At 37.3% G+C, this 27,203-nt stretch overlaps 1 protein-coding gene across 1 annotated transcript; it reads right to left on the bottom strand.

Annotated features, from left to right (window-relative positions):
- Positions 1-796: 796 nt before the first annotated feature.
- On the bottom strand, positions 797-26,677 carry LOC145991022 (facilitated trehalose transporter Tret1-like). Its single transcript, XM_083126690.1, has 3 exons — positions 26,592-26,677; positions 11,385-11,464; positions 797-3,517 (listed from the first exon to the last, which is right to left on the bottom strand). Exons 2-3 carry the CDS (start codon positions 11,428-11,430, stop codon positions 2,184-2,186), a joined length of 1,380 nt encoding a protein of 459 aa, XP_082982816.1. The 5' UTR covers positions 11,431-11,464; positions 26,592-26,677; the 3' UTR covers positions 797-2,183.
- Positions 26,678-27,203: the final 526 nt, after the last annotated feature.

Here is a 27,203-nt window from a genome sequence, read left to right as displayed (position 1 = left end):
TAAACGGGACAGAGTATAGGTGAGAATGGAATCCAATGTTTGTTCATACGTCAGTAGTCAGCAATGGTACTTTAGAATGGAGGCAAATTCGAATCTGCAGAACTTTTGTTTTATATATTGTGAATGTAATATAAACTTGACGATGTGTGAAGATGTTGGAAGTTCGTCTTATACAAAGCTTCTATTCACAATTGTGAACAAACATTTAGAAATGCAGTCAGAATTAATGGTTAATATTTTCATAACAACAGTAATTGAGGACTATAAGTGGTAAACGTTGTAAGTGCCAAAAACGAAAGTGTTGGGAAACAGCAAAAAACTGTTTTCCCACATATATGGCACTTACAACGTTTACGATTTTCACGGCTGCCACCTCGCTTGGCACTTCCATCGTTCACCAAATCAGCCCGCAGGCTAGCGACCTCTTTAGACGCCCTTTTGAACTACTTAGAGGGCTACCAGCCACTTTTCACGTCTACCACATTATAAAGCATGGCACATTTGACAGTTTAACGTGGAAAACAGTGTTTCAATTTTGTGGCACTTACAGCGTTTACCAATTTTAGTCTTCAATTATCTCCTGACCTGACACGGACCACTTTGTTTTCTTAAAAAAAAAATCTGGTGTGCATATTTACCCATGGATCTTAGAATATATCCTATTTACGTGATATTTAGTTTGCAAGTTGAAATTAAAAAGCACATAAAAAAAGTACCATTTTACTATTTTTTGTAAAATTGAAAAATATACCTAAATAAAGATATAACGTAAGAAATTTATTGCTTTTATCGACATAAATACATTAGAACTTACACTATACAGATGTCTCTACAATAGATGCTTCTCCTGTATTTTCCAACATAGCGTATTACGTATTGCATACAAATATTGTACATTAACAGGGTGTTTCAATAAAAAGGTAACTGAAAGTATCCAAAACACACCAGGTTCAGTTACCTTTTTATTGAAACACCCTGTACTTTAGGCAATGCTCACAATATTAGTGCATCATTTGTATCTTTAAGAAGGATAAACAATAGACATACACAAGATTCCCTCAATAGAAAACATGATAGGATTAGCATGTATCTTCTTAGCATAGCGGTTCAAATCGAGAATTATCATTACTCGCCAAGTACTCCCAAATCTTTATATGAATGAGGATTTTTACAGAATGATGTTAGGAGTGAACTGCATAAAGAAACTATAATTATACCATTTTCTTACCATGGAAAATTGACACTATTGTTATACGCTTTCCATCCAGAGAACACAAACTCTCATTTTTCACCTTTGCTAGCATTAAGACTCTGCAATGTATTTTATGCTAACAAGATACAGGGTGATTATAAAGTCACTACGCATTTTAGTAATAACGTGACGGAATACATTCCTTTGTACGTGATGTGAAACAATGCTTACACTGGAACATACAATAGCAGTTTCTTCTGTCTGCGTGGAATGACGTCGCCAAGGCTCTGGACCACCAGCCAACCCGACCTGACCCCCTTGGATTTGTTGTGCGAGGGTGCATTGCGACTCAGAAGTACTGGGTGAAGTTCCACAACATTGCACAATTGAAACAATGGATTACGTCTGCTGGGACTACACCGGGAATGTGGCAGAGGGTGGTTCGGCTCTTGCCTGATAGCTGGCAGCTGTGCCCATACCTGCGGGGTGATCACGTTGAGTTATACTGATTCTGTGCCCTTCGTGATATGTGTTTCAGTACATATCGTATATTGTGTAATAAATTCCGTTTAGGCAAAAATGTATGGTGATTTTATAATCACCCTGTATTTTCACTATCTTTTCCTTGTGCTTGAGGATATGAGAACATTTTACATTATTCTCAGGTGTCCTCTGAATCTTTGGCTTGTCTGGTCTGATGATACGTTTATCAATGTGGAAGAAGCTATTCACTATTCCCGCAAAAATAGATACATTGAGGGTCCTACAAAAGCAAATTGATAGTGATTCAGTTGAAGTTCCTCCACACGTTCCTGCCAACAATATCAGAATGAATGTTCAACGTTTTACACACCTATTCCAGGTCTAGTCAATACTTCTTTGCGATAGGCACAACAGTTCTGTTCCCTTATAGACCTACTCTTAGAGCGAACGAATTCAGTGACACATCAAAAACCTGAGATTTTATGAGTTTCGATGAATGCTATATCATTCACACTTTTCCGTCACCTTTTGGCTTTTTACCCGCAAGTTCTAGCTGGATCTCATCAAGAGTCTTCCCCTTGGTCTCGATAACGAAGAAGAACACGAAAACAGTCCCAATGGCACATATCCCTGCGAAGATCCAGAAAGTTGCGGCGCTCCCGAAGGCGTTCTTCAGATCCACAAAGAACTTGGTTACTATGAAAGTAAGTATCCAGTTCAAGAAGCAGGACAAAGATCCTGCTTTTCCCTTTATCTCGGGAGGAAAGAGCTCTCCCAGCATCATCCACGGGATCGGTCCGTACCCGAGGGAGAAGGACGTGATGAAGACGATCACCGAGAGCAGAGGGAGCCAGCTGATGTCAGACGTGTCCTCCTTCAGGTCGTCGTTCAGGTAGAAGAAGACCCCGAGTAGTATCTGGCATATGGTCATCACGATGTCCGAAAGAAGCAGGAGGAAGCGACGTCCTAACTTGTCGACAATGAGGGAAGAGATGAATGTGGCCACCATCTGTACCGCTCCGACTATCATGGAGCAGGTGTTGGGGTCGATGGTGCTTCCGGCGCTCTTGAAGATGTCGACCGTGAAGAAGATGACCGCGTTCACCCCGCTGAGCTGCTGGAAGATCATCAACCCGAAGGAGATGAAGATGGCTCTCCTCGCTGTCGGCGTTGCGAAGACGTCTTTGAAGCTCGCCTTCTTCCTCTCTGCTTCCAAGACAATCGTCTCCATCTCGTGCAGTTCTGACGTCACGTCGTAGCGTCGTCCTCTCAGCCACTGGAGCGACTTCTCGGCATCTTCCTTCCTTCCCTTCTTCAGGAGTACCTGCGGAGACTCGGGCATGAAGAAGAAGATCAGGCCGAAGACAATGGGGACGCAGCCACAGATGATGGACAGCACCATCACCGAGGTGAAGTTACCGACCACGTACACAAAGAGGATCCCAGTGGTGACCATGAGCTGGAATAACGATCCCAAAGTCCCTCTGATGTCCTTTTCGGCAACCTCGCCGACGTACACTGGCGCCGCAAGACTGAAACCTCCACCGCCCATCCCGGTGAGGAATCTCCCGATCAGATACATCACAAGACTGTTCGAAGAGGCGATCACGACCCATCCTGCGATGAAGGGAATCAAGATGGCCATCATGGGCCATTTCAGCCCAAACATGTCCACGGCAAAGCCCATTGGAATGGTCATCGATGCTGCACCAAGAGACATGATGCCGGCCACCCACGATCCGTCATTATCATCAATATTGATGTCGGTGCTATTAGTCAATATGGGAAGAGTCGGGGAAGTCCATGCATATATGGTTCCAGCTGCAAAGGCACCTATGGTCACTGCAAAGAAATAACAACAAAGTGTTACTCGTAGATCCATTATTCTATTAAAGTTGTAATTTGGACTATTTACAAATTTAAGCAAGTTCAAACCGCGTTTACTTTATGAACACGGTATGCCCCATGAGCTTTAATCGGAACATTAACATTTCCACAATTTATTGGTAATGCCGACCTCCGCGGCAGAGTGGTTAGCAGAGCGCGCTACAATGCCAGGGCTCCCAGGTACGAATTCCGGCCTGGGCATGAGTGTTCTTTGTGAGTGTCCCTTCAATAATTTCATAATTTCATCATAATCATCGCCACGATTAGCCAAAAGTAGCAGAAAAGCGACGATAAATAACAAAAATGAAATCGAATCAAATCAAAATTTATTGATACTATTTTTAGGGAACAATTTTACTCGCCAGAGATAATTTGTCCTTACTGTCTTATCTATAACAAACAATACTGGAAAGCCATCACTGAAGTGTGGCACACACACTGAAGTATAGCACACTCCGATAGTGTTCTATAATGGAAAGGCTGTACTAAAACTTCAATAATCCGTTTAGTTCCGTGTACTGTTATATAACAAATTTCCAAAGTGATTGTAAACTTTTGTCCATCTGATGAGAAAACTAAGTTCAAATGTGCAACAAAGTAGCAATTAGTTATGCAGTTTAATTGCCCAATTTCCAATCTTCGTGAGGTTAATGATTTACCTTTATTTATATATCTTGTCAATGTGCAATTTTCCAAATAAATATACAACTATCATATGGACATTTCGTAAGAATTTGAACAAGTTTTAAGATTTATAGTTTGTCATCATTTTTAAGGAAGTGTAACATACAATTGTAAAAGGCAAAGTGTTCTTTTTTAAAAAAAAAAAATCTAATATCTGTAAAATGGGGGGAAGGACTTATAATTTTAATGTAAAACAATTGTGTACATTTTATATGTGTGTTGTTATGGACAAAAAATAAAGGAATGAATGAATGAATTTAAGATTTATTCTTTAGAGCAATAATAAACTGTAATATATATGGTAAGTAATTCTGACTAATTAAGATTAATTATTGCATCGCGAAACTTTTGCTGCGTTATAACAAAAATTGTATTTGTTTCATAGGTATTAGTAGACCAGCCAACAGGCATCCATGCTAAATCAATGGATGGATGCCACCAAAAATGTTTACCTTGAAGGCGAATTCACACCAAAGAAACACGCGCCACGCGACATGCAACATGTGACACGCGACACGAGTGTTTCACACCGAAGAGACAAGATGCACGCGGCAAGCGACACTGGTTTCTTTGCTCAGTTTGCATGATGGTACCGATATAATTGTATTAATCAGTTTATTAGTCACCCGAAAATAACGTAACAAGAGACATTGTTACATGTAAATTGCGTTGTAAAATTTCTGCAAGTTATTGAAACTTGGGAGAGCCATGTTGTGCATGAGAAAACTGAGAAATAATATGCACTGACCTCAAACTGTATACGCTAGACTTTTCAGCTTGAATAAAGCGAATACCTAAACACTAGAGAAATTGTTCTCAACCTTCGAGAAATCATGTCACGGTATTTTTTTTAAGTCAATGCCCTTAGCCGAAGAATTTTCCTCGTAAATCTTTACAGTATTGAAGATTGTATGCATGAATTAACATGTACCTATGAAATTAAATATTGATAAATAAATTCTAGCATAATCATAAGAGTAATAATAGTTTGATTACGTGTGTAGGATTGTTGACAAATATAAACATATGGAAGACAAAGTGGTGACGTCGTCTCCTTGTAATTAAGTGATCCCGGGTTCGATAACCGGGAAGGCACCGGGCAGATCCAGTTCTGATTAGTTTATTTGTGCATAAAATGGACTTAAAAAACTAAAACTCACAACTCAAATATGATATTGGGATTATGATAGTCGTCAAGCAGTTTCAGCAGAACATTTCGGTGCTCAGTATAGTTGACACGAGGGCACGGTATCGGGTCGCGGCCCGGCGGTTGAAAAACAATGCACTATAGTACTTTACCATGTTGACTAATATATTTTGGACTAAAGTGCCTCCATAAGCTGACTTTTTCAAATAAAAGCAGTCAGGTAAATGTCCAAAAGACGGCCTCTTTACACGATGTTGAAGGCAAATTACAGCCAATAGATAACTGCATCAAAAAACTTGATAAAGCGAAATGAACGTTGTCTTTAAATCTTAAAACATTATTAAAACATTGTACATATCAATACTTTAGTATATCAACAAGTTATAGGTTCAAACATAATGCCGGTTGGGCTCTCTTCTAGAGTCTGAATATAGTTCGTTGGAATGAAGCATTCGCTGCGCATGCGCGAACAACAAACTGAAGCAACACGATGCACGGTATTGAGAAAACGGCACAGTCTGAGAGGCATGTAAGCGACACGCGAATCTTGCTGTGTCTCTTCGGTTCGAAAGGTTGCATTGATTACTGAGTGTTGGCTTCCAAGCGACACGTGTCTCGTGTCGCGTGTTTCTTCGGTGTGAATTATCCCTAAAGGTCATTTCAAGGTCATATTCTGATCCTAAAAGGTCAAATTTCAAAGTTATCCAAATACGTTCGTGTAATATATTAAACGAAAGGTATGGACGTGACAAACTGGTGATTTTTCTAGGGAGGATGCCACCAAAAATTTTGACAAAGGTTATTTCAAGGTCAGCCTAAAAGGTCAAATTTCAAAGTTATACAAATATGTTCGTGTAATATATCAAACGAAATGTATGGACGAGACAAACTGTTTGGTGATACTTTTAGGTCAGAATATTGATGTCAGAAGTAGCTCTTGTGGGACAAAGTTAATCAGTATACACTGAAGTCCTATATAGTGGACCATCCAAGAAGCGAAACAAGCTTTTATAAAAATTAATATAATTCAGCCTTGTATCCATATTAAATTGCTGACCAAGGCAGTTTATTAAGATTTAAAAACACTTTACATGTAACGTTTCTACCCTCTATCAGGGTCTTCCTCAGACGAAGAACGCCTGGTAGAAGGGATTGGTCGTGATGGTGAGCTTGGCCGGTTGAAGAGTTTGTTTGCAACCTCTATGGAAGTCCAAGGGTGAAAACAGTTAACGATTAAACATGTTCACGAAGGACGAGACAGCCCTGGAATGGCTTCCTCAACACGTGATGCTCTGGAGCTTCGTGTGCAACTTGCAAGCTACCAGGCAAAGATTTGGCTTCGATCAGAGAGGAAAACTATTGTTGTGACATTGCCCACAGATGCTTGGAAAAGATAATTAAGTTGGCTCAAACCTCAGTGGACAAGGCTACCTTCTGTACCAGTGTCCTGCTTCGAACTTTTGATCTGATCTTGCAAAACGAAGTGCAAGACTGCTAGATGCTCCTGCTTCAAAATCAATATGAAAAGTATAAATGCCTGTGGCTGCGATTCTATAGAATGTTGTAATCCATCCCATTGTACATTATTTGAGTCAAATACAGATACATGGACAAAACTTTTCTCGTAAAATATATACAAATACTGTATAATATCTCTTTATTATTTTAAACGATTCATTAGTATATTAATTCTTGGCATTATAAATAAACACAACATAAAAATAACTTATTTTTCTCTTACTAGCCTTTAAAAAATAACCTGCATGAAATGTTAATCAATGTGTCATAAGTCTGACAGGGTGAACTTTCCCCTAACATCAATATTCTGACCTAAAATATCACCGAACAGTTTGTCTCAACCATACCTTTCGTTTGATATATTACACGAACATACTTGGATAACTTTGAAATTTGACCTTTTAGGGTCAGAATATGACCTTGAAATGACCTTTAAGGTCAACATTTTTGGTGGCTTCCATCACAGTTTTCCTGTCAGACCTATGACTGATTGATTTAGCATGGATATCTGTTATTAACATTCCATGCGGGTAAAAGTCACAATTCTGGTCTTTGCCTGATCTACTATATAGGATCATCCCACTGCATGTCGATTACCAATTGTCAACTACCACTAGCAAACAGAGAGACAAGTATCCCATTATACTAGAATATGGTATTTATTTCAATCAATAATTCATTCACTTTCTGTCTGCACTAATTTCCGCGTAAGCAACATATATTGAATATATCGATTGTACGGAAATTGATGGAAGAGTAACGAATATTTTCTCACAAGAAGTGTGTATTTTATATACGCTTCTATGCACATCAAATTATATGTTCGGTTCTCTTTTAATTTTTGCTATATTGAAGGTTCAACATATTGTTAACTAATCGCGTAAGTTGGATGCTCGGAACATGATGTTTTATGCAGCATTGTGTTAGTCTTAGGTGCACCTTTCAATGTGCCAAGTTTCATGTTTGGATCTCAAGTCGTTTCTGAGTAATGGATATATATCGATCGGTTTCAATCGTTTACTAGGTCAGTCCAATGGAACATCCAATCGAGATGAAGGAATTAAATTCGTATTCTGAAATTCAATTCAATTCACCAAATTTCACATGTATAATTTGAATGTAGGGATGTGACGACCCCATCGCCTAGTGGCTTGTTCACTGCAGTTAGTCAACCAACAGAGTTAAATGGTCAACATTTTGCTCTGTTGGGATCTACAGAGCTGTCCTGTCATGGCTCTATAAGCATCCCACAATTGACAGAGGTGGGGTACGGTTGATGGACTACTGTGTGGTCCTCCCAGCTAGATCCGAGGGATCCGCTGACCAACGACAGGTGCGGTCCTCCATTCATATTGGGGGTTAGGCGTAGAACTGACAACTCTACACTGTAAAAAGACATGCCAAGAAACAGCAATATGAGGCCATGGATGTTCCCAAGGTAAAATATTCCGGAGGTAAAATAGTCTCCCATTCGGATGTCCGTGCGGGGACTACTTTGGGAGGTCCCTGGACTAAGGATAAGATCTACGTTAGGAATAAGGATATTAAAGTAGGCACTTGGAATGTTCTGAGCCTTTACCGGTCTGGGGCATTTCAGTGTACAGATAATGAGATAGTTAAGTATAAATTAGATGTAGTAGCTGTCCAGGAAGTTAGGTGGCCAGGAGAAGGGAATTGTAAAACTAAAAATTATACTTTTTTCTATGGTGGTACTGAAAATCATAATTTTGGAACAGGCTTTTTCATAAATAATATAATTATCTCAGCCCTTGAAACAGTAGAATTTATTAATGATAGGATATCATATGTAGTTTTACAAGGTAGTTGGTGCAAAATTATTTTAATAAACATTCATGCACCAACGGAAGATAAAGATGATAATACTAAAGAACACTAATATAAATTAAAAAGACGTAAATAAGAATTGGGAGCACATACGTAATGCAACAGAATCAGCAGCTCAAGAAAGTATAGGATACCATAAACCAAGAAAAAGTAAGCCGTGGTTCGATAATGAATGGCATAACCTAATAGAAATAAGAAATCAGGCTAGACTTAGGTGGTTAAACAACTCTGATGATACAAATTTCAGCAATTATAAAAGAATAAAGCCAGAAGTTAAACGCACGTTTAGAAGTAAAAAAAGAGATTACTTGAGAAGTAAAATTAACGAAATTGAAACAAACAGCAAAAATAAAAATATCAGAGATTTATATAAAGGTGTAAATGAATTTAGAAAGAGGTGGCAACCTAAAGTAAACTTGATAAAATATAAAAACGGCAATTTTTTGGCTGACCCAAGCGATATTTTAAATAGATGGAAGAACTACTTTAATGACATTTTAAATGTTCATGTTGGAGATAAATCAGAAGTAAATGAAGTGCACACAGCAGAACTTTTAGTTCCAGAACCTAACTTGACTGAAGTTAAAGATGCTATTAAAAGGCTTAAGAATAACAAAGCACCTGGCATTGATTTAATACCAGCTGAGTTTATTACATATGGTGGGAATTCGTTAATATGTCAAATTCATAAATTAATTTGTCTTTTCCCCATCAACTCCCTCTTGTTGGGTATGCCTTCTGGTGCCACTGAATCGGCAACTAATTAATTATAGAATGAGAAACAGTTCGCATTGAGATAGTATTCTCCTTCGGCACTAGAGAGCAGCAGCAACAAGTAAATGCAGCACTGCCGAGCGGAAGAAAGTTAAACTAAATGGTCTTGCATCATTTGTGCTTAGAAATCCTGTAGATGCCTGTTCGTTTATTTCGGTAAAGGAGTTAGTGAGTTCATTCTTTATAATTTTTCTTCCTTTTATAGAATTATACAGTCTCTCTCAGATGAAGGTTTCGTGTGTTAATTTGTTCCTTTGAACTGGTTGTTATTTTCATTAATTTCATCTAAATATCATCCTCATCGTCACGATTATCCTCAACTCAAGAGACAGAATAGCGAGCTTAAGTAATAAAAATACAAACCAAATTTACGAGTTATGGATAAAGGCTAGAAAATTTATGACAAAATAGAACATTTCCAACAGAGTAAAAGTTATTTCCTTAACTAAACCAATCTCCATAGGAATTTTTCTACAAGTATTACAAATTGCACAATGTCGTCCTGTTGGTGCATGGTAGTAATTTTATTATCTAATGTACAGTATGTGAATTTAATTGTAGCTAACTTGTACTTTGTACACTTTTATGGGGTAACCAGCAGGGGACGAGCGAGAAAATAGCTAGCCTTAGCTTCTCCTATAAAAGCAAATTTCCAGAGGGATGAAGATATAGAAATGATGAAGAGAAGAAACAAGGTGATAGAAAAAGAGGAGGGGGAGAGAGTGTATTAGAAAGGAAGAGCCAGGGAGATAGAGAGAAAGTATGAAAGAAGCAGAGAGAGAGACAGAGAGAGAGAGAGGAAGAGAGAGAATGAAAGAAAGACCAATAGAAATGTAGAAAGAAACACAGCAGACACAAAATTCGAAAGGAGGAGGAAGAGAAGATAGGAAGAAAGAAAAAGTAGAATACAAGAGAGATAGAAGATAGGAATGTGAAAATTAAGAGAGAGAGAGAAAAAGGTTAGAGGCATAAAGGGAGATAGAAAGTTGGAAAAAAGGGGAAGAGAAGAGAGAAAATTAGAAAAAGAAGAGAGTGAGTGACTTAGATAGAGAGAGAGAGAGAGAGAAAGGGAACTGATATGAATGTAGAAAAAGGTAGAAGGGAAGAAAGTGGAAACAAGGATACAGAGAAAGATAGAACGAAGGCAAAACAAGCAGAGGGAAAATGGAGAAAGAATTGTGAAAATAAGAGAGAGAGAGAGAGAGAGAGAGAGAGAGAGAGAGAGAGAGAGAGAGAGAGAGAGAGAGAGAGAGAGAGAGAGATGGAAATAATACAAAATAGAATCTTAGCAACTTGACCATCGGTGCAGAGCTTATCAAGAAATAAATTCGTCCACTCATGAGACAACCGGAACGAAAATATTTCCACTGCAGACATTTCTAACAGGCAATAGTCTTGATTCAGCGAAAAACAGTCTGCAACTTGAAGGATTCATCAGTAAAGGGTTGAAAGTGCTTTTGTTTGTTGATCCACATGATGAAAAATCTGAACTTGATATGTTATAATGCTACAACTATTATTTGCAACTGTCTAATATGTCACTGTCAATTTTAACTTTCTTATTCGTTTGGTTACTCATTTTAACAGACAATAAATAAATTAAGTAAGATAATAAATACATCTAAAGATAATGACAGCAAAGATCCTGGTTTTCAAAGGCAAGTCCGTCCTATAAGTTTCTTTCCTTAACAACTTTTCATGCATTTGATGTGAAATTTTTGTTGGGAAAACTGGACCAAATGAAAGAATGATTTTATGATCCCCGCTATGCTTTAGTAACTTTCAAACATAAAATGAATCTTTGTGCTTTAATTCCCACACACACACTGTGTTACGAAAACCGAAAGTACTAACCTGCAATGCATGCGAAATATTGTGGTAACTTGCTTGATTGGCTCATCCTGACGATGTAAGACTTCAAACGTTGCACTCAACTGCAAGACAAGACGTAAACATTGGTCGTAATTGTATGCTTATTTTTACTGGTTTTAGATAACGATTTACAACAATATTATCACTTTACTTCAATGCTCATGAGTGAATTTACACGTCCATGACATTAACTTATATAAGTTACATATTTATCTTTGCATATATATATATAAAATAAACAATAGTCTTGGTCAAGTGCATGATAAGATACAAATCTATTGTCTTTCTCTAGATGTAAAATGAATCACTATTATATGAAAAAACTTAGATTAAGATACTATTGAAATGTATAGAGTGTCCTTGAGAAATCGAAGCGGTTACAGTTACCTGCCTCTTCCCAAAAGACAGCTTCTATTGTCTTATTTGACTGTAATTTGTCATCCCATTTCGAGTTTCATTTAGAGAATGTAATTATTGTGTTTCAAATAGTCAATCAGTGGCGCAACCACAGGAGGGCAGGGGGCATTGTCCACCCCCAACCTTCGACCGAAGTCAATTCTAGGTGAAAGAAAGAATGCCTTGTCGCCCCGTGATATTATTTTCACCCTATTAGGGGCAACTATGGGGGGAGGGGGCAAACATTGATGGCCAAGGGTACCTGCAGGAGCGCCCAGAGGAGCAATTGCCCCCATTGATTTCAAGTTTTATGCAAATGGAAATACATTTCGTAAAATGTAGTTGCTCACTTCGTTCGCAATGCCTGCTTTTCTCAGTCTCGTCAAGTTCAGAGCCATATCTAGGGGAACGCCCTATTAAATCAATATTGTTGTCAGTTGCAAAAATTGGATCTAAAAATTTTCTTGCTCGCTTCGTTCGCAATATGATTGTTTTCTGTAATGTACTTTAATAATATGTGTTGTATATATGTATTGAATAAACTTTGAATATGTACACAATTTAGTGTTGCGTATGTTTTTTCCTTATATTATGTCGCTTGTTGCATATGTGTAAAACACATCTTGAACGTGAAAGTTATACATGTTATGTACAAAAAGAATTATCATCGGAATGCATTTATCATTCATTTTCTGCCATTCAAAAATACAATTGGTGTGCTTGTTTTCCATTATTAACTAATGCGAAATTGAACGTGTTAAAAAAATATTTAAAATAGTTTGTTTCAAACAAATGCTTTAGCACCGATTTCTACCAACATTTTTCGTAATTTATGAGGATAATCAAGTCTTTGATACTACTACTACCACTAGTAATAATAATAATAATGTCATTATTATTATTATTATTCGTAGTATTATTATTATGATTATTACATATTAATTATATTTTTATATATAATAATAATAGTTATTATTATTATTATTGGTACGTTTATCCTGGTACTTGCCCCCACCAGACAAAAGTTCGTGGTTGCGCCTCTGTAGTCAATACATTAACATATTAATGTTTCGTGTAATATACATTTTATTGGCATACAGGTGGGCTGTTGGCTGCGTAAGTGGATATTGAAGTAAGTCTAATTCACAGGCTTAGTCTTCGTTAGTAATTTTGAAAAGAAATGTCAAAATGACCGCTAAAGTTTAGTAGCCACACGAATACTGAAGTGTTTAAGCACAACAGTTTTCAGGTTTTTTTTTTTCAGCCTTCAAAATAAAATGTCTGTATGTAATCATCAGTGTCAAAATGACAATAAAGTCCTGAAATAGTCGATTCAATATTTGAGTACCAATGAGACATACACGAGGAAGACAACCCTATGCAACAACAACAGCATAAAACATCAAATGAGTATATGCTGTGCGGAACGCCCTCAAGGCTGCAACACTGATCCAGTAAGCTTTAAAATGTCGTTTTGCCATTTTAAAGATAGCTGCTCCACTGGTACTTGCATCAGGTTTTTCGCCCTCTTGAGGCCTAAAAGTAATAGAAATTCTTCGCACCAGCATGTCGACTAGAGTACTGCATGGAGCCACTTTCGCTCGCTCGGTCGTACTTCGCTCGAGCGTATACCATTAAGTATCATCATTTTAACATTGTGACAATAATCCTAGACATGGCCGTAGGCAGGAAAAAATTTCGGGGGGGGGGGGGGGTCATTCATAATTGTTCCCATGGGCGTCGCCAGAAATTTCAATAATAGAAATAATAACAATAATTGTACAATAACAATTAAAATTTCATAATAATAAAACAATTTTATTCCATAATATTAATACTAATAATAATTATTATTATATTATTGTTATATCCTTGAGGGGGCTTACTCAATCCAGCAGATGAGTAAATATCCAGCACAAGTTTCTTTTTGTGTTTTTTACATTTCATACAGTGTGTACTGTAATGCAGAATTATTATACTTCGTCATTAAACTTTAGATACCTTCTTTAGATACCTTCAAGAGAAAAGCTTTAAAAGTTAGATGGAAATTTTAGTCATAAAGTTTTGTTGTTTGACTTTAAAATTATTTTTTTTGAATTTTGAAAACTGTGGAACCAATTATTCTTTTTAAAAACTTAGCCTGGTGCATGGATTGTAACCTCAATCGCGAACGTAATGCGCTACAAAACTGGAGATCCTTGGTTTGAACTCCTATCAAGGGGGATTTTCGACTTTATCGGACAGGGAATTTAAAAGCTGGAAAGGGAATTTTGGGACAATCATAAGGGAATCTTCAGTCTATATTCCTTGTGACGCAGGAGCAACACTAGAAAGATGACAGCAGAAGTGATAATGGAGGGGTCGCGGGTGGGTTACGATTCTGAGAATAAATCCTGTTTCACTCAAGTTTCAGAATTCCAAATGTATGAAAATTCTAGCTCGATCGTTTCAACATTATCTCCATGTACTTTTGTGATGCTTCGAAAATAAAATTGAAAATTTGTTACAGATTTTGGTTTCTGAACTTCCTTTAATCCAACATGTTAGAAGTTTCGGGGGGTGTTTGAACCCTAGAAACCCCCCCTCTAAATACGGCCATGATCCTAGACACATGTTTGAAAAATATCCGCTTTGGTAGTTTCAGCCCACAATCATCGATTTCATTTTCATGTATCACTGTATTGGTAGGATAGACTAAACTACATTTTAATATGGAGATACTGACTACATTTACTTAAGTTTGAATTCCACTACTTTTCCCCTTCACGATCCATATTTGAAGGCCCACGCTCGAGTGAAGAAGCTCTCAATTCCGTACGCTATCTAGCGTCACCCGTGGGAACCATTTGGCAATCGAGCGAAATGATCTTCTTCACTCTAAAGGATAAGGTTCGATGATTGTGTCACTTCGCAGTGGTGACACTTAATCAGAGCTTGAAAATATAAATTAATTCACTAATAGTGTATGTTGAAAAATGGTAAACTGGTGAAATTTTATATGAAAAAATCTACACGAAATAAAATAAAAAATAAATTAATATTTTCAGTTGACAAATGTATTCTTACTGTCATTATCGTCTGTCTGAATTACTCAGCATGATTTTAAAGAAAGAAGTAATTTATTTTGTTTATTTATCTAGTTCTATCTACGCATATATGTGTGTATGTCGATAGTATTTCAATACGCATGTACATGTGACAGTTATGTCAAACCTCAAGTTCACGAAAGCCGGAGTGTTGCAATATTACATTGTCAGAGCTAAATTTGCAGTACTCACCCAGGCAGTAGCTTTGTGTTGTTTGGCAGTTTCTGTCGCAAACTTAATAATTACATCTCGCATCCCTCGTCGATTGTTATTGTTATCTCGTTATGTTTTACATGGAACACTTGACATACAAACACGTGAACGCTTGTTGTTTCCATTTCATAGCAAGATAACCAATCGAATGATATCACTGAATGCTTCCATGGCTCGTGACTTTCCTCCCAGTATTCGTGGTCAAAAGTGTTTCCCGATTTGCAATCAAAATGCGAAGCTGACACCGTGGGGACAAGTCAGACTCAAATGGAGTAGTTTTTCTTGAAGGAAGATTGAGCCACACATTTCGCAACAGACGTCCTTCGATTTCCTGATCGCCCTCGGATCCAAGGTGAAGGTGTAACACTTTTCCGGTTCAAGGACAATTTTTATAATATATAATATAATATTTTTGTAAATCAGTGGCGCAGAAATGTATAGGGGTACATTGAACACCTTCAAATAATTTGACAGACGTTCAAAAAATATATTTTGGAGTTAAACGTAAAATCATTATTTTATGTATGTCCTTATTCAAAATAATTCAAACCACTTAGAACGTATTTTGCGACATTGAGGTACCAGTTACCTTACGTGATCTGTTCTCGGATAAATTTATAAGGAACAAAAAAACTGTTTCAAATGAGTGTCAACGATGAGACCTAGAACTTCAGGTGTTTATTAATTATACATGTTTTAAAAAACTGTTAGAAACTATATTTTTGGAAAATAGCAATTTAAAAAAATAAATCATTTTGCGAATATTGATTTTTATTGGCAGTGCAACGTTATCCAAGCTTTAAAAATTGATAGCTGTTTGGCCTGTCCTAAAATAGACAATAGGCTCTCTCCTCCTTTCTATCTCTCTCTCTCTCTCTCTCTCTCTCTCTCTCTCTCTCTCTCTCCACGTACACACACGCGCGCGCGCGCGCTCGCACACACACAATACACGCAGCCATATTAGAACATACCCATAGAACAATAATTTACATGTATACTTCATATGTACCTTGTACCCACCAAATCAAAAACGTATCTGCGCTACTGATAATAATGGATGTACAATAATAAAAATAAAAACATGAAAACATTACAAAGACCTACATATTTTGGAGTTAAACGTAAAATCATTATTTTATGTATGTCCTTATTCAAAAGAATTCAGACAACTTAAAACGTGTTTTGCGACATTGTGGTGTCAACCCTCAAATATGTACCATGATGACCTTCTCCTTGAAGAAAAACACATTTAATACTAAATATTTCATAAAAAATAATTGTGTTCAAAGATTGCCACACAAAAGGACCTGGGCGTAATATTTGAGGAGAAACTTTCCTTTCCTGAGCACATCTCTACAGTCACAAGGGGTTCAATGCGTATGCTGGGTCTTCTCTATCGTTTCACGGAAATAAACAACTTGACTGCCCTCAGCACCTTTTACAAATCTTTTGTGTCACCTAAAATTGAATACTGTTCTCCGATCTGGTCTATGGCATGCCCCTCAAATTCAGATAGACTAAATTCCGTCCTAAATTTCCTCCTGGCCATTGTTCGACACCGAATTGCGTCCACAAAACACTTGCAAAAGTTCATCCTCCTGCAAATGTTAAATATCCAAACTCCTCAAGAGAGACATAGACTGGCTGACCATATATTTCTACATAAAATAGTGAATGGCAACATCAGAAGTGACCGCCTTCTTCAGGAAATTCACTTTCGTGTGCCTGCCCGCTCAACAAGAAGCACTCAACTTTTTGCTTCTCAGAAGCCGAGATTGTGCCTCATCCAGCGCTCTCTGTTCCATAGACTGCCCAGTGAATATAATAATCTAGGAAGCCAAATATATATTTTTGAAAATCTGGACCGCTTTAGAAGAAAGGTAACTAAAAGTATGTAAGTCTCTTAACCACATGTCAGTTTTGTATGTTATTATTTTTGTTCTCATGTTCTATAAAATCGTTCCAATGTAAAATGGCTAACGCTGTATTTGGAATCTTCTATTAAATAAATAAATATAATATTTGAACAACTTTACTGCACGTTTAGTCTCTAAATACTGGCAATAAATCGATTTTGTATGAATATATAAATAAAATGCGTGAGATATGTTATCTTAACCTTGAAATTATTGTGGTAATTCAAACTTAACCTAAAACAAAATGTGGTATGCTTCCGTCGATCTAAAAACCCCTCTAAGCCCTAACCTAAGGTAACGGGGTATTTCCGAAATACGAAACTTGTGCCCCACCCATCCATGATCCACCCGACAGCTTACCAAGGTTTCTGCTTATGCCTTCGACGTCCAGAGCTATCGAGGAAGTAGCACAAATCTGGTGGGTTTTGTTCCGACATGGGATTTGTTTTCTTGTAAATTGACAAGTGGACTCACCTCTATAAATGTTGCTTTCCTGTTACTTTCTTCATCTTCATATTGGGTCAATGTGAGGGACGAGGTTTTAACGCTCAGCTCAGCGTTCATGGTGCTCTGCCATTCTTGAGCTGCTCTTACACGATTCAATGTCATTGAAATAGAGAATTCGTGACCCAACAAAATCCACAATTGAAAGCCGTTGAACAACGTTCTCATTGGAAATCTTGGAAGGTCTGAAGCTGCATCCGTACTACACGATTAAAGGAATAATTGAAAACAATTTCGTGTACGGTAAGAGAAATAAATAAATAGACTGGCCGTAACAAAGATGATAATTTTCTTTCCAAAGGAAGAAACAATCTTTATATCAGAAACTCGAAACAAGTGCAATGTATTTTGGGGCGTAGCACGTGGTAGGCGAAGTGGGCCTCGCGTCCCATGGGGTTGATACGAAAAAAGTAAGAAATGGAAGTGAGAAAAATATGAAAATGGCTAATCTTTATGGACAATAAAACTAAAACATTGTATCTTTTCGGGCTTTAAATTTTAATTTAACGTTATAGTTTGATTGAATATGTCAAATCAGAAGCGTAACATACAGGTGAAAGGGCCCTAAAGTAACGAGGCCCAGAAAAATGTAAATAATTACTGTCGTATTTCTCATGTGGAACATGAGTTTAGAAAGGGGTGGCAACCTAAAGTAAACTTGATAAAAGATAAAGACGGTGACAGCAGAACCTTTAGTTCCAGAACCTAACTTGACTGAAGTTAAAGATGCTACTAAAAGGCTAAAGAATAACAAAGCACCTGGCACTGATTTAATACCAGCTGAGTTAATTCAATATGGTGGAAATTCATTAATATCTCAATTTTATAAATTAATTTGTTTAATATGGAATAAAGAAGAAATCCCTCAACAGTGGAAAGAATCCATAATTTTTCCTGTGTTTAAAAAAAGGTGATAAAATGAACTGCAATAATTACCGTGGAATTTCTCTACTCTCAACAACATACAAAATATTAATATTGTCTAACATTCTTTTAACAAGACTAACCCCATATGCTAATGAAATTATAGGTGATTATCAATGTGGATTTAAACGTAACAGATCAACTACAGATCAAATTTTTCACATCAGACAGACACTTGAAAAAAGTGGGAATATAATCAAAATGTCCATCAGCTATTCATTGATTTCAAAAAAGCATATGATTCGGTCAAAAGAGAGAAATTATATAACATATTAGTAGAGTTTGGAATACCTAAGAAGCTTGTTAGTACGATAAAAATATGCACCAGTGAAACAGAAAGTAAAATTCGTGTGGGTATTAATATGTCTGACAAATTTACAATTCATGATGGGTTAAAACAAGGAGATGCATTATCTCCATTGCTCTTTAATTTTGCCTTAGAATATGCTGTTAGGAATGTAATAGAAACTAAAGAAGGACTAAAATTAAACGGTGTGACTCAGTTGTTAGCATATGCAGATGATGTAGACCAGTGGCGCAGGAACGTTTTTCATTTGGGGGGGTACAAAATTCAGCCTCCCATATATACGTACATCGTATAAAAACACATACTACTGCACCTAGAAATACATTTCGGGGTCCAACCAAGTGTTGCAATAATAATAATAATAAATAAATAATTATAAATAAATAATTATAATAATTATATTCAATTAAATTAAAATATTAATTAAATATGTAAGTTATCTAGCTTACGTGTAGTTAGGATCGCCAAGATTTGCATAAAAACAACTGCCTTGGCAAGGAATTGAATGTCAAATAGAAAAATAATTGAATATTTATTGAATAACAAACAAGGAGTTAGATCCAATTAACGAAAAGTAAAGTTTGTGATTAATATTTTATGGATATTATCATTAGTTGTGTGCATAAATCTTTTGGAACCCTTCAAAACCGTATGAGAAAAATTCCTTACCTTCCAATAAGTTCAGCGGAAATAACCATCGATTATATAACAAATGCTAAACAATTATATTTTGATTATTTACTTTTACTTCTTGGTAAGTCTTTCGGGGGAGTGTCCGGACACCCTCCTAAATACGTCCTTGATACTTAGGTATAATGTGAAGGCATGGGAAATATTCTATTTTAGAACAGCACGCACGAATGTCCTGTAATTTAATGCAAAATTTGCATAACAATTTTTTTGTTTGTTTTTCTTAGAATTTATGTTTTTTAAAACAGATTTTAAAACCAGATAACAATTCTGAAACATATAACGCTCTGGACTTCGTTCTGGGCTTATTTGAATTTAACGGATCTGAAAATCAGGAGTTCGAAATGTGAAAATTGCGAACAAATATACATCTATTCATTTTAATGCAGGTTGAGATTGAAGGGGGCGAGGAGGATCTTGAGCCACCCCAACCAGAAATAATCATCTGGATATAGAAACCACATTATGAATATATCATACTTATAGAGTTCCACTTCAGTTCATTCTAATTTTAAATTCCCATAGCTACTCATAAAAATATTTTTATACAATTTATGGCAGATGTGTACCACATCCAATGTCTTTTAGAAGCCATGTATTTGGTATTTACTCAGACATCTGTAGGGCGTTGTAAAAAAACAAAAAAAAAAACCGTTGAGATGGTTCCCGATTAATTCGTAAGAAGTCTAACTTTGAAATATTTGTGAAACATTTGACAAAGCATTTATTTGTTATGTAATTAGCTGTACCTAATGACATTTTTCAAGCACTGAAAGTACTATCATTAGTCATTACACATACAAAACCGAAATCGTTCAGATGTCAGAGGAAGCAAGGAAAGACATACTATTAAATGCAGATACATGCGTGTGTTTTAGGGTGACATGTCAATTTCTGGTTTCTGTGAAAAGGTAAACTTTAATGTAAGAAAAAGCATGTGCGCGTCATAGTTAAAGATTTTCGCATCTACAAAGAAAATCCAAAACACATTCCCACCTCGCCAGCCTCCGTGGCTGAGGGATTAGCTTAGCGTTTTGGCCAGTGCCGGATCTACAATCCACAAAACACCGCAGTTCAGGGGTAGGGGGCGGAGACAAGTAAGCATTTAGGGGGCCCTAAGCCATTGACATAGTAACATAGTATAGGGTTCGTATATGCGTATGTTTAAAGTATGTAAAATATAAACTCAGCTACTCAGGGGCAAAGAAATGAATACGATATATACAGGTAAAGGTAAAGTTCCCTGTGCTGTGCATCTCTGTAGCACCGTGACATGAAGGCACGGGGTAGGGCTCCACATATTTTCGTTGTTGGCCATCTTGGAGGTGATGTGATCAGCACCACGCTGCGGCCGCGATTATCCCCTGGGTACCATTTAATTTAAGGCTGCGTGGGCCCTAGAGCCGCTTTATGCTGGGACAAAGCCGGAAAAAATCTGATATTAAGACACCCACCCGGGTTTCCCGTGTGGCAGTCAGACAGAATCAAATGAGGCTAGAATTTCACTAGCAATGCAGTGGTGAAGGTTTCTTCAAACTAACTTGAATCAGGAACAACTTACGACTGCATGATTGTAACAAATGTATCATTTTCCAGGTGTGAGAAAAAGGTGTCAAATAGTCGTAGCTATATACCACATCACCTCCCTTTCCATTTTTTTAAGAAAATGAGTTGAATTCAATATGGTGGGCGTCTATTTGGAACACACCAATGTGGTCCCCCTAAGCCAGTGGTTCCCAACCTTTTTCTGTCCGGGACACACCTTGAAGGATATTACACTTCATGGGGCCCATAAGCATAGCCGCCGGCAAAATTACTTGTAGGGCTGTGCATCCAGTTTATAATCATATTTTTGCTAACATCGAGTACTTTAAGAAGCCCTCTTTTACGCTTACTTATACAAATTACACATAATTCATTCAAGAAAAGTAAATATGTAATTTAAAAGACTAACTGTGAAAAAAATTCCAGTGAACTCTTAAAACCGCCGCAATCCATTTGTTCATAGGCGGTTAGCTTTGTAATCTAAGCAATCTCGATAGCACAATAGCGATGTGAAATGACTACAGGTGACACCTCTCGGCAATGGCATATATATATATATATATATATATATATATATATATATATATATATACACACACACACACATAGCGTATGTGTGTGTGTGTAAAGGTAGGTAGGTAGAGATGACCCCTTTGGCAATATTTTGCGGGGGGGGGCTAAGATTTGTAGATCCGGCACTGGCTTTGACGCCAGAGATCCCTGGTTGGGCATGTGAGTGAGTGTTCATCAATTTCATATCATCACTCATCCCCATCTTCCCGATTATCCAAAAGTGGCAGAAAAGTGCAGTAAAATAAACCAAATAAATCAATCAAACCTTCCCATCTCACTCAAAGACCTTGCGAATCCAATCCAAAATCTACCAATAGAACCTGCAGTGAGTTTCATTTATCTCGGGCATTCATCTGACTAATGTAATTTTCTTACAGATTGACTTTAGGGTTTAACTTAAAATGGCGTTGTTTGTGTTGCATTCGATACCAAAATTAGATTTTAAGCAATTAATGTCCAATTATAAGTATACCTAATACATAGGTAAAAATAATTCCCCTCCTCTGATAATATCGCAAATTGCACCCTGTTTAAATGTGTAGGAAAAATTTCATTTCACCTAGGAATGATATCGCGATGCGATGAGTCGAGAATTGTCACAGCCTCATCTCGTCTCCGGTGTGGCGAGGTCCGTCTCGTTCTTGTTTGTGTTTATTTTTGTTTCGGTTTCCACTCAGAAGTTATTAAAACTTATTCTAGATTCACTTCATGCTCAGATAGGCTAATCGGGACTCTATTTTCAAAATCTATTAATATAGGTTTAAGTATAGTTTTCCGAACACCCCCTTACAAAGCTATGAAAAATATGGGTGAGGTACAGCAGTACATTCTACCCCCAAGTTGGTCTTTAGTGTCTCGTCTCGCTCGTATAAATATTTCGTTTTGGTAAATTCCATTTTAAATATTCAAAAGGAAATGGGATCAGTCATATACTCTTCTGATGAAGATTTGTATCTTATCTTCGAATCGACACGACCATTTCTTTAGAAAAGTGTACCCCCACCCACAACCCCTAACGCAAAGGAGCATTCGTCTGCAGCGTGAGTTTCTGAGACCTAATCTGATTCCATCGTTCCACACACATTTTAAACAATTTTCATCTCCTTAAAGAGGTTTCCAATAACTTAGGTCAATGAACTAACTAGTAGCAAACACAATGTAGTAGAATAAGTTTAGAATGGTTTGAATTTCTGTTGTAAGGAAGATAACGTTTATAAGTTATAAACAATATACACTTTTTTATTGGGCGAACTGAAAATAGGTTCTTTTAACAGTAGCACCTTGCGTCTACTGTCAAATTACCAAGCGGGTACAGGGGGTACAACTCGATTTACAGATTTAGGGGGTACAGTACCCCCCTTCAAAAATTTAGGGGGGTACAATGTACCCCTGTACCCTCCCGTTCCTGCGCCACTGATGTAGACTTACTGGGGGATGATGTGAATACATTTAAGAATAATGCTAAAATATTTTTCAAAACTTCTAAAGAGATAGGTTTAGAAGTTAACAAAGAGAAAACTAAATATATGCTTACAGGCCGAAACCAAGTGTTAGGTAATAATCAAAATCTAATTATTGATAACAACTCGTTTGAAACAGTTTCCAAATTCAAATACTTAGGAGTAATATTAACAAATGAAAATTATATTAAAGAGGAAATAAAAAGTAGGCTTAATTCAGGAAATGCATGTTACTTCTCTCTTCATAAACTTTTGTCTTCTCGTTTAATATCTAAGAAACTAAAAGTTAAAATATACAAAACTGTAATTTTGCCTGTATTATTATATGGATGTGAAACTTGGTCCCTTACATTGAAAGAGGAACATAAATTGAGAGTATTTGAAAATAAGATCCTTAGGAAAATCTTTGGACCAAAAGGGATGAGGAGACAGGTGAGTGGAGAAGGTTACATAATTTTGAACTACCTGATTTGTATTCATGCCCAGATATTATTAGAATAATTAAATCAAGAAGACTTAGGTGGGCAGGCCATGTGGCACGAATGGGAGAGGAAAGAGGAGTTTACAGGATTCTTGTTGGGAAACCTGATGGTAAGAGACCTGTAGGAAGGCCAAGACGAAGAAGGAGGGACAACGTTGAGATGGACCTAAAGGAAATCGGTAGGGATGGAAAAGAGTATATAGATCTTGCTCAAGATAGGGAAAGATGGAAGTCGTGTGTTGCTGCAGCCATGAACCTTCGGGTTTAAGAAGGCTACAGAGTTAGTTAGTTAGTTAGTTAGTTTCTCATGTGGAACATTTACGCAAAAAATGACGATAACTTGCTTGGGCATTTTATGTATTTATTCCTCTCTTGAATAAAAGCACGTTGTCTTGTAATTTCTTCTTTCTCTTGACCTTGCACGATTTTAATATGTTAACAGTAAGGAAGAATTCACACCGAAGAAACATGCGACACGCAACACGCGACACGAGTGTTTCACACCGAAGAGACAAGATGCACGCGGCAAGCCACACTGGTTTCTTTGCTCAGTTTGCATGATGGTACCGATATAATTGCATTATTCAGTTTATTAGCGACCCGAAAATAACGTAACAAGAGACATTGTTAATGTAAATTGCGTTGTAAAATTTTGTGCAAGTTATTGAAACTTGGGAGAGGCATGTTGTGCATGAGAAAACTGAGAAATAATATGCACTGACCTCAAACTGTATACGCTAGACTTTTCAGAATGAATAAAGCGAATACCTAAACACTAGAGAAATTGTTCTCAACCTTCGTGAAATCATGTCACAGTATTTTTTTTAAGTCAATGCCCTTAGGCGAAGAATTTTCCTCGTAAATCTTTACAGTATTGAAGATTTTATGCATGAATTAACATGTAGATACCTATGAAATTAAATATTGATAAATAAATTCTAGCATAATCATAAGAGTAATAATAGTTTGATTACGTGTGTAGGATTGTTGACAAATATAAACATATGGAAGACAAAGTGGTAACGTCGTCCCCTTGTAATTAAGTGATCCCGGGTTCGATAACTGGGGAGGCACCGGGCAGATCCAGTTCTGATTAGTCTTTTTGTGCATAAAATAGACTTAAAAAACTAAAACTCACAACTCAAATATGATATTGAGATTATGATAGTTGTCAACCAGTTTCAGCAGAACATTTCGGTGCTCAGTATAGTTGATACGAGGGCACGGTATCGGGTCGCGGCCCGGCGGTTGAAAAACAAAGCACTAGAGTACTTTAACATGTTGACTAATATATTTTGGACTAAAGTGCCTCCATAAGCTGACTTTTGCAAATAAAAGCAGTCAGGTAAATGGCTAAATACACGATGTTTTAGGCAAATTACAGCCAATAGATAACTGCATCAAAAAACTTGATAAAGCGAAATGAACGTTGTGTTTAAAGCCCCTATCACACGGAACTGGATTTCTAGTTGGAATGCCCTAGTTGGCGATGAACTGACTTTCTGGGTAGTAATCATGGCCGCCTGGCTGACTGCTTGACTGGTTTTGAGGAATAGGACATGTTCTAATTGCTACTAACTTCTTCGACTAGATTCTGTGGAACAGCCAACCAGAGCAAAGTTTGGCCATGTGAAGATAATCTGTGAGTTTGTAAAGTAGCCTTTTTTGTCTGTGGCTTCCGAGTGCATACAACACGAAAGGCATGTGTACAATTGAAAAAGCTAAAATAGTCTTCCATACGTGTATAGTAAACGTTGTAAAGTATGTATTTTATCAGCACCGTTCTTCTCTACCTAAAACTATTTAATACGACGCGATATTCCTCTCGGTTGAATAGTTATCGTATTTTAAAAGTGTGAAGTGATACGTTGTTGACATCTCGCGCGGCCGCCATTATGGGAACGAAAGACTATCGACAAGTACGGTATAACAAATACCGTGTGAGGCCAAAACTAGCAAATGGGTAGCCAGTCCAGCGTCAACTAGAGCATTTCAACTAGAAATCTAGTTCCGTGTGATAAGGGCTTAAATCTTAAAACATTGTTAAAACATTGAACATATCGATACTTTATTATATCAACAAATTAGAGGTTCACACATAATGCCGGTTGGGCTCTCTTCTAGAGTCTAAATACAGCTCGTTGGAATGAAGCATTCGTTGCGCATGCGCGAACAACAAACTGAAGCAACACGATACACGGTATTGAGAAAACGGCACAGTCCGAGAGGCACGTAAGCGACACGCGACACGTGCATCTTACTGTGTCTCTTCGGTTCGAAAGGTTGCATTGATTACTGAGTGTTGGCTTCCAAGCGACACACGTGTCGTGTCGTGTGTTTCTTCGGTGTGAATTCTCCCTAAAGCACCTCGAACTGCCACGGAGCAAGGTGTGGGGAATTTAAATTCTTGCGGTTGTTTTCAACTCAAGGGGAATAAGTAAGTATTTGTCTTATATTGAATACATAAATGTCAAAGAGAGATAAGTTGTAATACATGGAAATTCACAAGCATAGAATATTCTGTTTATTAACTTTCTTATGAACATAAAAATTAGCCTCGTTCACAGCGAAGGACTTTTCATTCCAGTGGAAGCATCGCACTGTAATTGTTGGGAACAACCAGTCACAAAATTCAGCCCTTCTGGAATATCCGTGATCAAAATCATGTGTAATGGAATTCGAACGTCTCTCCCTAGACGTCAGTATGATCTCGGTGCGTTACTTACGCGTTAGAGCCATTTAATGCTTTTGTCTGACAACTCGAAAAGGAGCAAATTGATACAATAATTCAATCATGACTTTTTACTAGTTATAATATACGTTGAAATAACCTTCACCACTGCATTTTTCGTAAAATTCTAGCCTGATTTCATATTTTTACCCCATTCCCATTTAAATTTTTGAAGTTAAATTCAAGATGGCGGCCGTCATCGTCATATTTGCTATAACATTTCCGCCCCTATCATAAAACCTGCAGTGTTAGTTTTGCGGAACAGTATGTCATTCAAATTTTATTCGGGTGTCAATACTTTTGGACCACCCTGTAAAATACCTCTACGTTGCTTAGTACACGCCTTTCATATAACATGCTTACCTATGAAGAAAGTATTTGCTCTTACACGGACGAAACACTTCTTCCACAACGCACACACATTCCACACCCAATGTCGTCTACTCAAAAGTACCAAGTGCCCATATACCTGTGCAAGCAACTTCTTAGATTTCGACAGCGCCATTCAGGTTCAGTGGGGTCATCAACAACAGTCGCATATTTTCTGAGAGAGTAATAAGCATATTATCGCAACTTTATTCTGTTAAGGCACGGGGAATGAGTTGGAATTCTTGACTCATGCTTCCTTAGTCGACAAGCATGGCAGTTCGCAGGCGATAGTGACGGTGAGGCCAGGAAACCTTGATTTTAAAAAAGAAGTGGGAAACAATGCATGTACAGGGTGTACCAAAAGTCTCCTTACCCCCCCCCCCCCTTTGAATTGTAGACAAACCTGCAAAATTTTATTTTAACAGCATGCGTATGATGAGAGGATGGTATACCATTAAATGAGACCAATGACCACCATTTACTCCAGAGGATCTGTGTGCACACTGCTATTTTCATAGCACAGTATTATTCGCCTCCAGGTGAAATGTGAAATCCTGTGTAACATAAGATGTCAGATCTGGATTTCGGGGTGGCCATTTTAAGAGA

The sequence above is a fragment of the Lepisma saccharinum genome, chromosome 8 (genome assembly GCF_977018435.1).
Source record: "Lepisma saccharinum chromosome 8, izLepSacc3.1, whole genome shotgun sequence".
NCBI lineage: Eukaryota > Metazoa > Arthropoda > Insecta > Zygentoma > Lepismatidae > Lepisma > Lepisma saccharinum.
Note: the sequence above shows the minus strand (reverse complement) of the source record. Positions and strands in the feature narration are given on the sequence as shown.

Excerpts from the sequence above, each read along its gene's own strand:
- LOC145991022 (XM_083126690.1), bottom strand. The coding sequence starts at position 11,430 with ATGAGCCAATCAAGCAAGTTACCACAATATTTCGCATGCATTGCAG. Across the intron at positions 3,518-11,384 it reads ATATTTCGCATGCATTGCAG|TGACCATAGGTGCCTTTGCA; the intron begins GTTAGTACTTTC and ends ATTTCTTTGCAG.